Consider the following 14457-nt stretch of genomic DNA (forward strand, 5'->3'; position numbering starts at 1 on the left):
GCTGTGCTTCAAGGCTGCTGTTCTTAAAATCTGTTGTTCTTCAAATTGCTCTGCATGTAAAATGACTTCTAAGAGTAAGCTTCAAGTATGAGTTGACAGACTTTGAATCAGTCATTGTGTGGTTACACTGGGTGTTTTCAAGATACTGATGTCAAATGCAACTCATGCATGTGATTACCTGCAAGACTTTTTAATAAGTATCGGAAAGAGATTCCTGAAATTAACTAAAATAAATGAAATAAAACCCTGAATTAATTAAAAACAAAACAAAAAACCCCCAATCTGGTTTAAAAAGCAACAACCAGGAGAATTGAACTCTTGTTTGGGAATTGAGCGTTGTAAAGATCATCTTATGTAACATCCTCCCTGACCTACCTTTTCATTCTTTGACAACGTGGGCGGCACTTCTATTCCTCAGACTATCAAGGCTATGAAATGCAGAAAATCTGTACAATTTACGAGCATTCCATGACAGCTGACATACTGTTTTTGGTGAAGGTCCACAACAAAAGACACTGAGGTTAGCAAAGAGGGGTCACAAGGTAGAAATTGGACACATATGTTGGCTTCTGTCTTAACAAGTAATAACAAGCCAAAAATGCTGCATAGCTACCACACAAGACATTTGCTAGGCCCTCTGCGGTTTTGAAAGGACAATGACATAGTAGAACAAATCTGACTGAACTACAGCATTTTTTCTTTTTTTCCCTTTTATCGCAAAATGAGTTCTCCATTGCCATTGCTTTGCAGCACTAGGTTTAAATCTAAAAAGCTGCTCTCATGATACTAATAAAGACACCAAGCTGACCCTGCAACTCTACCCAGCGGCGCCCCTCCCTTAATTTATAAACCCGTGCAGCAGCTAATGATACAGACATGAGCTGAGACAGAAAATTTGTCACTCGAGGCCTTCAAAAATGTATGAGCCTACAGTTATTGTGCAAGAGATCCAATCTTGCTCAGCACTCCCAAACGCACAAGCAAGCACTCAGAGGAGTCTACGATGTTAGCTTGTGGCCTGCTGATTGCATCCCTGGTGAAGGAAGGCAAGGAATCAGATGTGAGACGCAAAGAGCTCTCCTTTAGTTGTTCTCCAAGCTTCAAATGGGCCATGTGAGGTTGTTATCTACAGCCACAAAGGAATGGAAGCACTAATGCACTGGATTTGTGAACACACCTTTGAAGAGGTTTTTTGAAAAATGAAATAAAAACGTATTTCTTTTTGCTTGAAACCCCTGATGGCTGCAATTATAAAAGTTTAGAATGAAAGCCCACCCTCCCAAGGGGACTGTGTGGAATTGACTGACGTTCTGTTGCTTACTAGAGAAAATGCGGCTGTTCTCCCTTTTTGCCTCAGCATGACTACTCTGCATAAGGATGGAGGCTTGCAATTTCAAGTCTTGTCTATCAAGTCATGATTCAAAGTCTACATGGTGTCCCGCAGATGCCTGATGGTGGACTGTTTTTTGGTTTATGGAATGTGTTGTGGTGTTTTCTCATCCTGCACAGATAAGAATGTGTCTCCTTCATTCATCAGAGGATTGCCATAGATAGCTACATTCCATTCAGAGATGCTTTCGATGATTAGTGAACCAAATGCACAGGAAAGCGACAGATTCTTCTAATCCAAGACAAACAGATTAATTTGTCACGCAATTTCGGAACACTGAAGTGTGAAAGGAATGCTCTTACCTATGTGTTTTCCGTACATGTGGTAGAAGAATCCGAAGCAGTAAGCCGGTGGGTTGGTGATACCATAAGGATTCTTGGGTGCTATGTTGAAAAAGGGGCTCACGAGTCGCGCCTGGTCTCCTTCTTTTCGTGGTCTTGATGTCTCGATGTACATGTAGAAACCTTAAAACAAAGGCCATATAAAGATGTGAACATTTACAGGATAATGCATGACCTGGCTTTACAGATCAGGTTGCTAGAGGTGCTGCTTCTTTTTTAAAGTACTTTTTTCAGATAAAACTTATTTTTGATATTTTGTGATATTTTCTCTTTTTTTTATGTTCCTCTTTTGGTTTTCCTTATCAATTTTGTTAATGTGACTCTCATTAGCTTAACTTACATCTGCACATTAAACCAGTCTTATTTCATTAATACACATTTGTGTGCACTCAGGTTAAAGGTAGGTTTGAGGCATGTTTTCTTATCATGTGTTCAAACTGTGTGCTAATAAGAATGAGTTGTTATCGGGAAAAAAATTAAACTTGGGCAAGAAGTTTGTGACAGTTGATCTGTATTGAGATTCTCTAGGTACCATGCATCTAGATGTCAGTAGGATTTTGTTCTGAAAAGTGTACGAAATAACTGCCAAGACTGGAAGAAAGTAGAGCAAGCTTTGGAAAAAAGTTAGTGAGGAGGTTGGATTTTTTGGAAACATCTTTAACATTATTCCTTCATTTATTCAATGAATTACTGCTGCTAGTAAACTCAAATGATCCTGTAGTGACATTCACACGAGTAAAGTGTGTCTGTATTTGGTGTGAACACATCATTAACCTTTTCTTCCAAACAAGCCGGCTAAAAGATTGGAGTTACGTAGTTTGAAACTATGGGAAAATTGGGGATTTGATTGTCTGACTGCTCAAGTATTTTACTGCCTTTCCAGACAATGCATTATACCAGTATCATCCTTTATGCTAGTTACCCAACTGATGGTACTGTAATACTGCTGCAGTGAATACAGAAGGATCTCGGAGTATGCCTTGTGGATATTGCCAGGACAAAAAAAAGTTATCTTGCTGTAAATCTGCATCAACAGTAGATGCTCTTTTTGAAAAACACAAAGCCTCTGTCAGCCAATGCTCAGAACTCAACAACCAGTTTCTTACTGTATCGAACATCAACAAATCATTTGTTACTCTAAAGAGCAGGAAATAGAAGGAGAACAGACTGCCTCAGTCATGCTCGGTTCCCTTTTCTGACTAACTTTAATAGAAAGATGGAAAGGGAAATAAAAGATAAGGAGAAGGGCTTTCCATGAAAGTCTCTTCTATTTTTATTAGTATGATGAAATTACATTGAGGTTCCGTTTGGGCTGCCTAAGTCACGGACAGCAGCAGAGATGGCAAACAGCCGTCTGATGTGTCTGATGCCAGAGTCTGCCGGCCACAGGCAGGAAAGGTGGCTGGTGAGAGGCTTTACTTTTGTCCAGCCAAAAGCAAATGGAATGTCTCCCTTGCTTGAATCTCACATCAGATAATTATATGCAAACAGGAATGGGACCCGTAATGAAATGCTGGACGTTTTGAAACCATTAGGTGATTAAAGCCAATGCATTATTTACTGCTTCAGCTGCTGCTGGTACTACAGCACCATAATGAGCACTTACAGTATAGTCCACCTCAGATATGATGCTCTGATGGGCTCCTACAAATCCAATTTTAGTAATTCTGTATTTATTAAGTTCTTGAATATGTAATGGAAATAGTGTATCCTTAATATTGTACAGATTTTTCTGTTGTAGGTACCTGTGTAAGCCTGTTACAGGATTATCTTGACAATAAACAAAGGCTGCTCACTGTTATATCGTTATGAATCTACCTTTTGCTGACCCAGTGAGTGCAGCTTGAAACATTGATTATTTATTTGTTTGGAAAAACTTTTGGATAAAAGAAATTAAACTTTCAGTCAGATCTTCATCTGAATTGTGAACATGTTCATATTTTCACACATCAGGTTCATCTTCTGTAATTTAGATGAGAATCACTGTGTGCATCCACATCAGGTTAATTCATGTGTTCATGCATAGATAATATATTTTAAAAAAATAAGAGTTTGTCCATTTGATTGTGCATTCAACCATATTTTCCAATCCAATGAGCAGAGGCAGTCTGCCTTCAGAGGCAGTGACAACAAACAAGAACAACCTCTTACACTAACTGTGTTTTATGCATATTTATGCAATATGATTACTTATTTCTGTAGCTGAACAATCCGACTGAGTAAATCACCTCACTGCTTAGTGGATGTCAGCTTGTTTGTGATTTGAACCTAATTGGATTTTTTCTTACGTTTTATTACATGCAGCTATCCATATATTTTCTGCACACAGGTTGTCATGTTCTGTGTCTTGAGGGGCTGAAGTCATTGCAAAATGGATCACACAGAGGAGAAACGCTGTGAACTCCTTTAAGAAGCAAACAAACAGTCCTCCCCCTCTTGCTTATGCCATCTGGGATTTTGACATATTCATCTTGAAAAAAATGCAAGATAAGTAATCAGCTTATTTTTTACAGAATTAAAAAAAACTAATCAGTCGAAGCAGGAAAGCTCTCCATGCTCACTTCTTCGTTTAAGTGAGTTTACATCTTGTGACCATCACATTTGCATATTAATGCTTGATTCTTGAGTAAATCAGAACAATGTGGAAACGTATGACAGAAAAAGACTAATGGTATTAGGTGTTGTATGTGATTTAACAATGTAAAGATAAGATAAAACAGCACCTGTCTTAAATGCTGGCTCTGATAATAGGAAAAGACACATAAAATAAAGATTATAATATTTTGTATTTATAAACAAACAATCAAATTCATTGCATGATGCTTGTAGAAGCTTTAACTTCATTAGAGCTATTTCCTAAGTTGAGTAAACTCTAAACATTTACTATCACCCAGGGACAACTTTAACACAGAGTGGCAACACTGCCCAGTTTTTAATGAGGCCTTTTTATGACATTGTAGTGATGAAAAAGAAAAGAAACAGAAGCAGGAAGTGGATGGGAACATGCACATTCTGCAGGTCACTTTAACCTGACAGAGATTTAGCAGGGTTGTGGTCCATTTCTGGATAAAGAAGGAGACATTAGATGGAACCAAAGCATGGGCTGTAAATGATGGGGAAAGTTGGAGTACACAAAGTGAGAGGAGAGATCTGAGTTTCTTACTTAATGTGCTTTACATTAAAATTCTGTTGAATCTCCTGTTGACCTTCTTACAACGTTTTATGTGTTTGATTTACCATTAAATTTCATACTCAACCAGTGATGTACGTACACATTATTAGTGGGCATTTTTTTATCCTATGCACTGTGTATCTGAGCGAAATTTCATGGTAATGTTGGTATTTGTTATTGACTTGACATCTTACATGCTCAAAAAATAATTTAATGATCTTTAGGGGGAATATGTATTGAGAAAAAGACAGTAAACAGAAACAGATAACAGATAAGGACACACACACACCCACACACCCACACACCCACACACACACACACACACACACACCAGGTCGCTATGACTGGCAGAGGTTTGGCAGGTTAAGGTCCTGGTAGGGGAACCAGATCCAGTTTAGGGAAACGATAAACAACACACCATTTGGGAAAATGTTCTGTTGATTGTTATCCTGATGTGAATATGTAATCAAAATGATTTGAACTCATGCAGACTACTGTGTGTGTTCTTCAGGGCAGGAGTACAGCCAACGGCTGGGAGAAGTCCAGTGAGAATATGCTTTCATATTTATAAGTACTGTACTACAACATAAACGTAAAGTGCTGTTAGACATAAACTGATATTTCACAATGTAAGAGTCATTTTGCTATTGCTGGAGGTAGTTCACTAGTTAGCTGAGCATGTCCATATTTAATAACAGATTTATGCCCTGTTTAATCTACGACTTTCCCTTTCACTCTCAAGCAAAGTCCACATCTTACTGCTGAACTCTAACTACTTCGATGACCAGTTAAATCTTAAATAAAGCTTCCAGCTGACTTACCCTGCTTGGAACCGCTGCGGTCCCCACTGGGCCCTGTGTTGGGCGTGTACTTTGTGTCACGGGTAGCGGCGCTGTGACGCGTCCAGTCAAAGTCATCATTTTTGTCCTGGGTGAACATGCAGATTGGCTCATCCTCAAAGCTGCAGTGAAACTCTCCTGGTGAGTGACAGAGCAGAACCAGACGTTAACACTCACATCATTATAAAGGAGCAGAAATTGCCTAGATGATGAAAAGGTTGTGTGTATCTAAACTTGCTCCCAGAGGCTATACCGTGACAGCCCACTATTAAGACATAGATTGCATTCAATAAACAGTCACACACATGCGTGATAGCTTAGAGCGCGGGATGAGGGTTGAGCTACGAAAGTGTTATTTTTCATTTTTACTGAAGTGATTTTAGTAACTTGCTCTTTTCTTGGTTTAAAGTAAAAATGTGTTGATCGTCCTTGGAACTTTGCCTCAATAGCAGGACTCCGTGTAATCACTTTATAAAATGGACACCACCTCCCTCCTCCTTTATCACTTTCCATCTCCTCTCATGTGGGTGTGAAGGTGGAGATATTAGGTCCCCCCCCCCGCCACTCCCCAACCTCTTCTATTCTCCTTTGTTGTTCTCCACGCCCATTGGACTGCAATTTTTGAAGGAGTGGAGTGTGGAGGGAGAGAATGAAACTGTAGGTTTTGTCACCCTTCAAGAAAAAAATGATTGTAATTGTAAATCCATCACAGGGGTCACATATGAGGGAAAGGCTAACTTTGAAAACGCTGATAGCAGGTTGGAAATCACATGCGTGGGGGGCTAGCCCGTTAAATTTAATGAAAGGGTGCCTGGAGCATCAATAATGTCAAAACCTTCATTTGATCCTTGTAGCAAACAAACAACACCACCCTAATAAAGGATGCAGTGCTGCCGAGAAGTGTCGTCAATGAGATAGTAAAAAAGGGATTTGGATTAAGGATGCAGGCATGTGTTCTGATAAATATTCATTGATTTATTAAAACATAGCTGGGAGCAGTTTGGAGTGGTGACCTTGAGAGAAGCAGAATTTGCTGCTTTGACTCAGGTGATGGAGGTAACACAGACTGAGGTGGAGTGTGGGCGGATGGACAAAGGGGAGGTAGAGGGCAACATTGTTGGAAAAGAGATAGTTAGGGAGTCCAGGAGAGAAAGGAGTGTTAGAGTAAGAAAGCGGAGGAAGGGGCCAAGTTGCAGGCACTGTTGACTCCTCTCCTTACAGGCATCCACATTTAAATGGAGGTCTAGCTCCCAGCATTAGACACCAACGCCCCCATCCTCTATGAGCAACGGATTTTTTTTCTTTACCATGTATGAATGGAGGACATAGAAAGATTTGGAGAAGAGGCAGGTGAGTAGAAAAAGAGCAGGCATGTAGATAAGTGAATTTCCTTCGGGGATTTGGATAATGATGTTGGTGATTAGGAGTTTGTTGTTATGTTGGCAGTGTTAGTGTGAAGTCCCACCAAAATATACATCTTTGTGCAGTAATTAATGCAAGCACAATACACAACAGCACAGTGCAGCACAATTATGATGTGTAGATTCCCAACTTCTGTATAATTTTGTGAATTTGTAAAGTTTCAACAATGAAATCTTTCACAGATAGGACATTAAAAAACATAAAGAACACAAATACGTACTGCAAAGTCTATGCACAAGTAAAGCTCATGGCCACACACACAGACACACACACATACACGCACGCACATACACACACACACACACACACACACACACACACACACACACACACACACACACACACACACACACACACACACACACACACACACACACACACACACACACACACACACACACACACACACACACACACACACACACAGGTGCAAACTTGCATGCAAACAGACTTCGTCCATCAGGTCCTGCAGAGATTTCAAACTTTTCAAGTGTGAAACAGGCAGATGTAGGATTATTAGGAATTCCTTAAGGTAAGTTTAATTTATTGCACATAATTTAGCAGCACTTCAAACACCTAGATGCATCTTCCAGAGCAGGTTGGTACATTAATTACAATAAGTCTCCCTATTGCTCTTGCAGAGTCAGAATGAGTCTTCACATGCTTTGTGAGGTGCACATCACTTACTCAAGTGAGGGTTGATGGGAGCTGTGGGAGAGAAAGGACAGGGACAGTCATTAGCACAGAATATCTTGGTGATCAAACATCATGTGAAGCACTGATTAAAAGTGCACAAGTTGAACTAATGGAATGTTTTGCCCTCCTATAAGTCACAGTGAACACAGCACAAGCATGCAGTAGCTGCTTCAATCATTCACTGACTAATCTAATAAAATTCTCCTTGTGGAAAACCTACTCTTAAGTCAATGTTTGGCTGTTATAAAACCAAATGAAAGCATCCATATAATGAGCGGTCCAGTCTTTGATATAAGTCACCAAGAGCAATAGAGTGCTCCAAGTCCATCTTCATCGAGTGATTTCTTTTTGTGAGGTTTAAACAGCAAGTGAACACATGGTAAAGAGGAAGTTACTCAATGGAACCATGCATAGAATCATCACTGAGTGGACAGAGAGGAAAATGTGTGAGATTTAAGGAGGAAAAGGTGACAGCAGTCGCTCCCTGCCTTTTATCAAACGTGAAAGACAGAGGGATTAAGAGGACCAGCCTGACCACATTAATAAGCTTAGGGAAAAATGGCTTATCATTACTGCCATTAAATGCTCTCCTTCAAGGTGACATCCAGTTACAGAACGTCCATTTAGAGGTTGATCACTAAAAAATGCTCTACTAATAAACACAAATGGTTATCTGCTAATTGCTTATCTGTACCATCCTTGATTGTGTTAAACACCGACATCTAGAGGCTTTTAGATCAACAACTGATTTGATTCCAGTTAAATACATGCAAAGCAGCTCTTGCATTCCTTTCACCTAACCATGGTTCAATGCTCCTTCATTGATAATTTAAGATGACACCACATAAGCAAATACAGAAAGGTCAAGGGTATCACGCAGAGTAGCACCGAGCTAGTTTGTCGGCACTTTACTTTTTGCAGAGTAAATACCATTTAGCCTGTCAAGAAGATTCATGGGTATTTTCATGATCGATTGCTGACCGGCTGAATAGATGCGATACATCAGATTTACCGCAAAACCATGTTGCTCCATGATTTATGAAACCCCACTGTTGGTGGGGAGAATTGATTTTAATCTGACCAATTAAAACGAGTAATAACAAATCATTCCTACAAAAGAAAACATGGGCTGAAGAGTGAGGATGCACCACATAGCTGTTGGAATTGGTCTTTTCTAAAAGCTGAAAAACCAAGAGGTGACTCCTGATTTGAAAAGGCCCCTCGTTCTTGTTTATTTGAGGTACAGAAAAAAATATTAAGTAGTGGGACACACTTATGAAGGGGGAAAAAGAGATAACAAAGCATTGTAATTTACAATTAAAAGATATTAAACATTCAACAAAGAAGCAAATATTGCCTCACTATGAGGGTGGCATGATTTTGATAAGAGCAGGCAGTACACCCTCAGCAAATGAGTGCTGTAATAATGTTTTAGGCTGTGTATACCCGCTTCCCAACGCTGGGCGTTCTCTACTGAATATACTCTGGGCAGTTCAGGGAGGCCCTGCTACAATGAAAGACCGCAGAGCGAGGACATCATGTGGGTTGGTGCAGGGAAAATGTTTTAAGTGACAACTAATAGCCTCGGGCCGGTGAAACGGATGCTGAGTTCTCCTCTATTCCTCCGGCTCACCCCTAATGTTTGCCTCATCATTCACGTTCAACCTCCCATTTCAACCTGCTATTTTTCCCATTCCCTCTAAAATCCTTCCTATTTCTCCCCCCTTCTTTCTTCCATCACAGTTTTTAAAATATGTCAGTTCTTTCCAATAGCCCCCAGGTGGAATTAGGGTGCATTAATCCAGATGAATCCCATGTGACTGTGCTGGTCAAGGAATGTTCCCACTGATCACAGAGCAGACCCTTGGGATATTTAACAACTGCTGTTTATAAACTGAAATTTTACACTCTTTTCTCTAACCATTTCTGTATCACGTCTGTGGGCAGGATGCCAAACTACAATTTGCTCAGTGGCTGTTGGTTGGTGAGCGATTGTGTGGATGGTTATGACTCCTGATGCTCAAATGGCGCTTTGATTGGTAGCCTCCATCGCTGCTGTATGAAAATTTTTCTGAATGGATGAACAGTGGCTTGTTGTGAAATGTTTTGAATCAGTCTGACTAGACAGGAGCTTGGGAACTGAAGTCCATTTACAATTTATTATTTAAGAAGACGAAGGGAGCTCAAAAACTCTCTAAATGCATGTTCAATCATAGGTGTGTAACAACCACAAGCAAGCTACATGCAGTGTTTTATGTGAACTCTTGTTTTGAAAGGACATTATTTTTGTTTTCCTGTGTAGTTTTCTTTGCTCTGCGGTGCACTGGCCTCGCGCCCGGAGTTTCCCCCACCTCAATCACTAAACCAGCTGGGATAGGCTTCAGCTCCTGGTGACAGCGGATGAAGTGGTTGTGAAAATTAATGAATGAATGAATGAGTTTTCTTTGCTTTGTATTGCAGGGGTGTGTGGCTGGATGGTCGAGGGATGGCACATCACCTACTTTCACACCTATCTCTTATCTGTCATTAACGTTTATCTTGTTATTCACATCAAACCTCTTTCCCTTTGCGTGCTGATTGTGCAATGCTGCTTCCGAGTGTCTCCTCACCATTTCATCTGCTCCAGGGCCCAGTCTGGCTTTGCTACCCTGCTTCAAAGTTTTTGTTCTACCCATGTACTTTGGATTATTCCCTTCACCAGCTGCCATTTTTGTATAAAATATAACTATTGGTAACTGCTCTGCTTTTGGGTCCTCACCTCAAGCCTGACGACTACGTCGTCACACTGCAAAGGCTTTAGCAACACTTCTTATTTCCTTCTTAAGGCTGCAGCACTATGTTCCCCCTTCCAGCATTAACAGCCTAATATAATGATTTAGGATGAGGTGTAATTTTGATGGTTCTCAAGATATACACTCCTAATTAATGCTATGAAGCAAAGTGAGTTTTCACTGCATCTTTTCTAAGTAGAGGGCATGTCCTCAACCTATTTATTGTGTCACGCCCCGTTTTGACTTTTCAAATGACACTAAAAGACAGTTGTTCGATTCACTCCTAACTTCCATCCACATTACCTAATTTTGATTGAAACCTAAAGTGAACTCATAGACCGCCAAAGCACAGCGATCCCTGGAGACCTTTCCATGTACAAACACTGACTTCATCTTGGCAGGACTCCCTGCCCCTCTAGCTCACGGCTGTTTTACAAAGCAGCAGACAATTCGATGGCTGCAGCCAAGTATCACCCCAACAAAAGCAGCCAAGCTTTTATACTTTTTATTTAACACACTCTCCAAGATTCCAATCCATCACATTTACGGAGTCTGGGCTGGTGCCATGACGTTCTGAGAAAGCCCTGTCACAGCTTCAAAGCTCCAACCAACAGGTGGAATTTTAAGGTAATTTGCCAATCTTCTTTTATGTCACTCTGACAAAAATAACATTTCAAAGAATACAATTAGTGTGTGCTTCAATAAATCTACTAATTCTGCACTGATCCTGCAGTGACACATAACCACTGGACAAACTCACGTCCAACAGCTTCCTATGATCTCCTCATGCGTTTGATTCCTCAATGGACTTAACTGACCGCATGGATTAGCTGTGCTGTAATTTAAATGGAAGAGGATTAAGACATAAAAAGTGGGGAGAAATCAACAAAGGGCTTTCATTGTTAACAGGAGTTACATGAGAAGATCGATACGATTGCCTTGTGTATCCACTGAATATGAAGCTAGAGCCAGGGTGAGTGGATCTGTGTTCCCAAGAGCCCTTTGTGCCCCAGTTCAGTACTGTGTTTTTCTCACTAAGAGAGAGTTGGATGAGAAGATTGTTACCTGCAATTACTGGTTATCTTAGCACAAGCAAGGCTTTGTTGAATTCTCAGCTTTAATTGGTCAATCACAGTTTATACTGTCTGTCACTGCTGAGGCGGCAGTAGCTCGGTCCTCTAGGCTGGGGACCGTAAGGTGGCTGGTTCAAGACCCACATGGACCAAAAAGTTTGGAGTGTGGACTGACAGTTGGAAAGATGTCAGTTTATTATTATAATTATAATTATAATAATTATTATTATTATTATTATGGTTTAAGCTCACTTAATATTATAAAATTTCCTCTTCAGGTTCTATAGATTTACTCAATTAAATACTTTACACCTTTTGCTAAGGTAAGCTAACTGGCACTAGCTATAGACTTGCATTGAACAGACTAACATCATTTGAAAGTGTCACTGATGTTTGAAGCTACCTGAATAGGAGTAATTCCAAAAGTGTTGAACCGTTCCTTAACAGTAAAATATTTTATAAATATCACACCCTTCCCTATTTTTTACTATAGAACAGTGCTTCACGATGTGTGTATGTGTATGTGTGTGTGTATGCGTATGTGTGTGTGTATGTATGCATATATGTATGTATGTATGAATGTACCACAAGAAACGCAGCGTGACGTCCAGTTATCCAAAATCATCACAAGCTAAAGCTGTAGCCCCTGAACCTTATTTTATATTCATTTTACAGTATTTTATGTAGCTATTATTGGGACCTTAAGTATGAAAACCAGACATTGTCCTTGAACAAGAAGTGCCTTAAAAAATGTGTGCTACATAACTTGATAAGGTCACCAGTGTGCTACAAGAATATGTTTTAAAGCACTTTCATTTTATCAGAAATGTACAGTGGCTGTGCAATTTTATATGTTTTGTAATGTATATTTTTCACTGTCAGAATGGTTGTGTAGATAAGGCACAATTTAAAAACCATATTGAACAACAAACAAACATGTGTCCTGGCCTCAAACAGGACTGATTATTGTGTTATGACCTTATGACATGAGACTGTGCAACTTTCTTTAAAAGAGGGTAACACGTATTAAACAGAATGAAGTATAATATCCAATGCACTAGAAGTTGACCAAATAAAATCCAAGACACACACACACACACACACACACACACACACACACACACACACACACACACACACACACACACACACACACATACGTATACAATCAGCTGATGTGAGTTTACTTGCTTGTATTTTATTGTATGATGTTCATGATTTCAAGATTATAATTCATTAAGTTTGGTATGGAGATGCGTGAAGGCTGGTTAATCTTATTCACTGTATTCCAATGGAAAATGCCCAAATACTTTGAATCTAAGGTAGCGCAAACTGTATGGCTGCATATCTGCTGCGTACTCAAGTCAATGAACACAAACCACCCGCTTAATGGAGGCCAGGTGCTGCAGTCACCTGTTTCAAGAGGCTGTAACCTCAAGCGTTTCTAAATTACTTGGAATGGAAAGAAAAAACAAACCATAATTTGTTTCAAGATTTTCATGCACTCATGCACAAGATGATACCATTCAAAAATGTATAAATTAACTTAACATTTCACTTTTGTATCATAAATGAAAACATATTATGGGTTCCAACAATATTTACATATACAGTATATTGCTCAATTGAAGTGTAAAATAAACTTTGCTTATGTAAAAAAAAATTAAACAGTCTTTCCACTTCACTTCCACATGGGAGAAAATAAGAATTTTGTACACGTGACATTATTTTCAATATAACCAGGGAAATAATAAGGTCTACATGTAAACCACTTAATTATAAATGGCAGCAATATTGATTTTAGTTACACAGAAACTTATGAAGATCATTCTGGGACAAAAAGGGAGGGATAATGCAGATAATCACTGACTGACTCTCTCATGTCGGGACATCTTACAGGATTGTGCTCAGGCCAACATGAGGCTGTTGCTGTGGTTCTATGCTGTGCGTGGGAGAACAGAGCAGCCCTAGAGTGATAATTAGTCCAGTCTCTTGTTGGGCAGCCACATCAGCATCGGCTCTCTCTTCCTTTATTTTCTTTCAATGCATTCCTCTGTATCTTTATTTTTTCTCCTCATCCCCAGCTCGGCTGCTTCCGTTCCTCCTTCTGTGCCTCGCTTTGTCTTAATTAGACTCAATTCTCTTCACTTCAGTTTGACAGGATAGAATTTCAACAAATTCAGCAGAATTCAAGGTTTAGTGGAGGGGACCACTCGTACTACCAAGTAACAGCAGAGAAAGTTTATCCATCTCTTTCTCCTTCCTTTCTTTCCCAAATCTCTTCTCACCATTCAAGTTGAGCTGCAGTGAAACTGAATAATTCACAACTGCAGCAGCTCCACTCAGAAAGACCTTAGCAATCAGCAATAGTCAAGAAAACAGTCATGCTGTTTTTTTCTGAAAATGCATACCTCTAGCAGCTGTGCATCTGTTTCACCGGCACTGAGGCCTCTTTGGGTTCCAATGTTGCTTTTGTGCTTTAGACAGTCTGTTGTCACATTTGCATTTGCAAGGAGGCTATTTCAGTCTGTAGAAAACGTATTGTGTTTTGATATTGTCTAAATAGTGTGTCGTACAGTACAGTACTGATATTCTATTCTTATAGTCTTAATGCAAATTCTCAAATCTTGTCAAACCATTTTTACTTTTTTATGCAGGTCGTATGGGGTTTGTGAACATTCAAAAATAATGAAATACACTAGTTATTAGAACTATTTGTAACATCCCAGGAGACAAATCACATCCTCTGCCAA

The 14457-nt window shown here is 39.7% G+C and overlaps 1 protein-coding gene across 1 annotated transcript in view; it reads right to left on the minus strand.

Moving 5' to 3' along the window:
- Nucleotides 1–14457, minus strand: part of LOC137613568 (MAM domain-containing glycosylphosphatidylinositol anchor protein 2-like) — a 156079-nt gene that overhangs the window by 8883 nt on the left and 132739 nt on the right. Inside the window, exons 13-15 of the mRNA XM_068342896.1 lie at nucleotides 7852–7872; nucleotides 5725–5880; nucleotides 1693–1854 (exon numbers count right to left, since the gene is read on the minus strand). Coding sequence (XP_068198997.1) covers nucleotides 1693–1854; nucleotides 5725–5880; nucleotides 7852–7872 — 339 coding nt within the window. The remainder of the gene's footprint in view (nucleotides 1–1692; nucleotides 1855–5724; nucleotides 5881–7851; nucleotides 7873–14457) is intronic.

Source organism: Antennarius striatus, chromosome 19 (assembly GCF_040054535.1).
Source record: "Antennarius striatus isolate MH-2024 chromosome 19, ASM4005453v1, whole genome shotgun sequence".
Lineage (NCBI taxonomy): Eukaryota > Metazoa > Chordata > Actinopteri > Lophiiformes > Antennariidae > Antennarius > Antennarius striatus.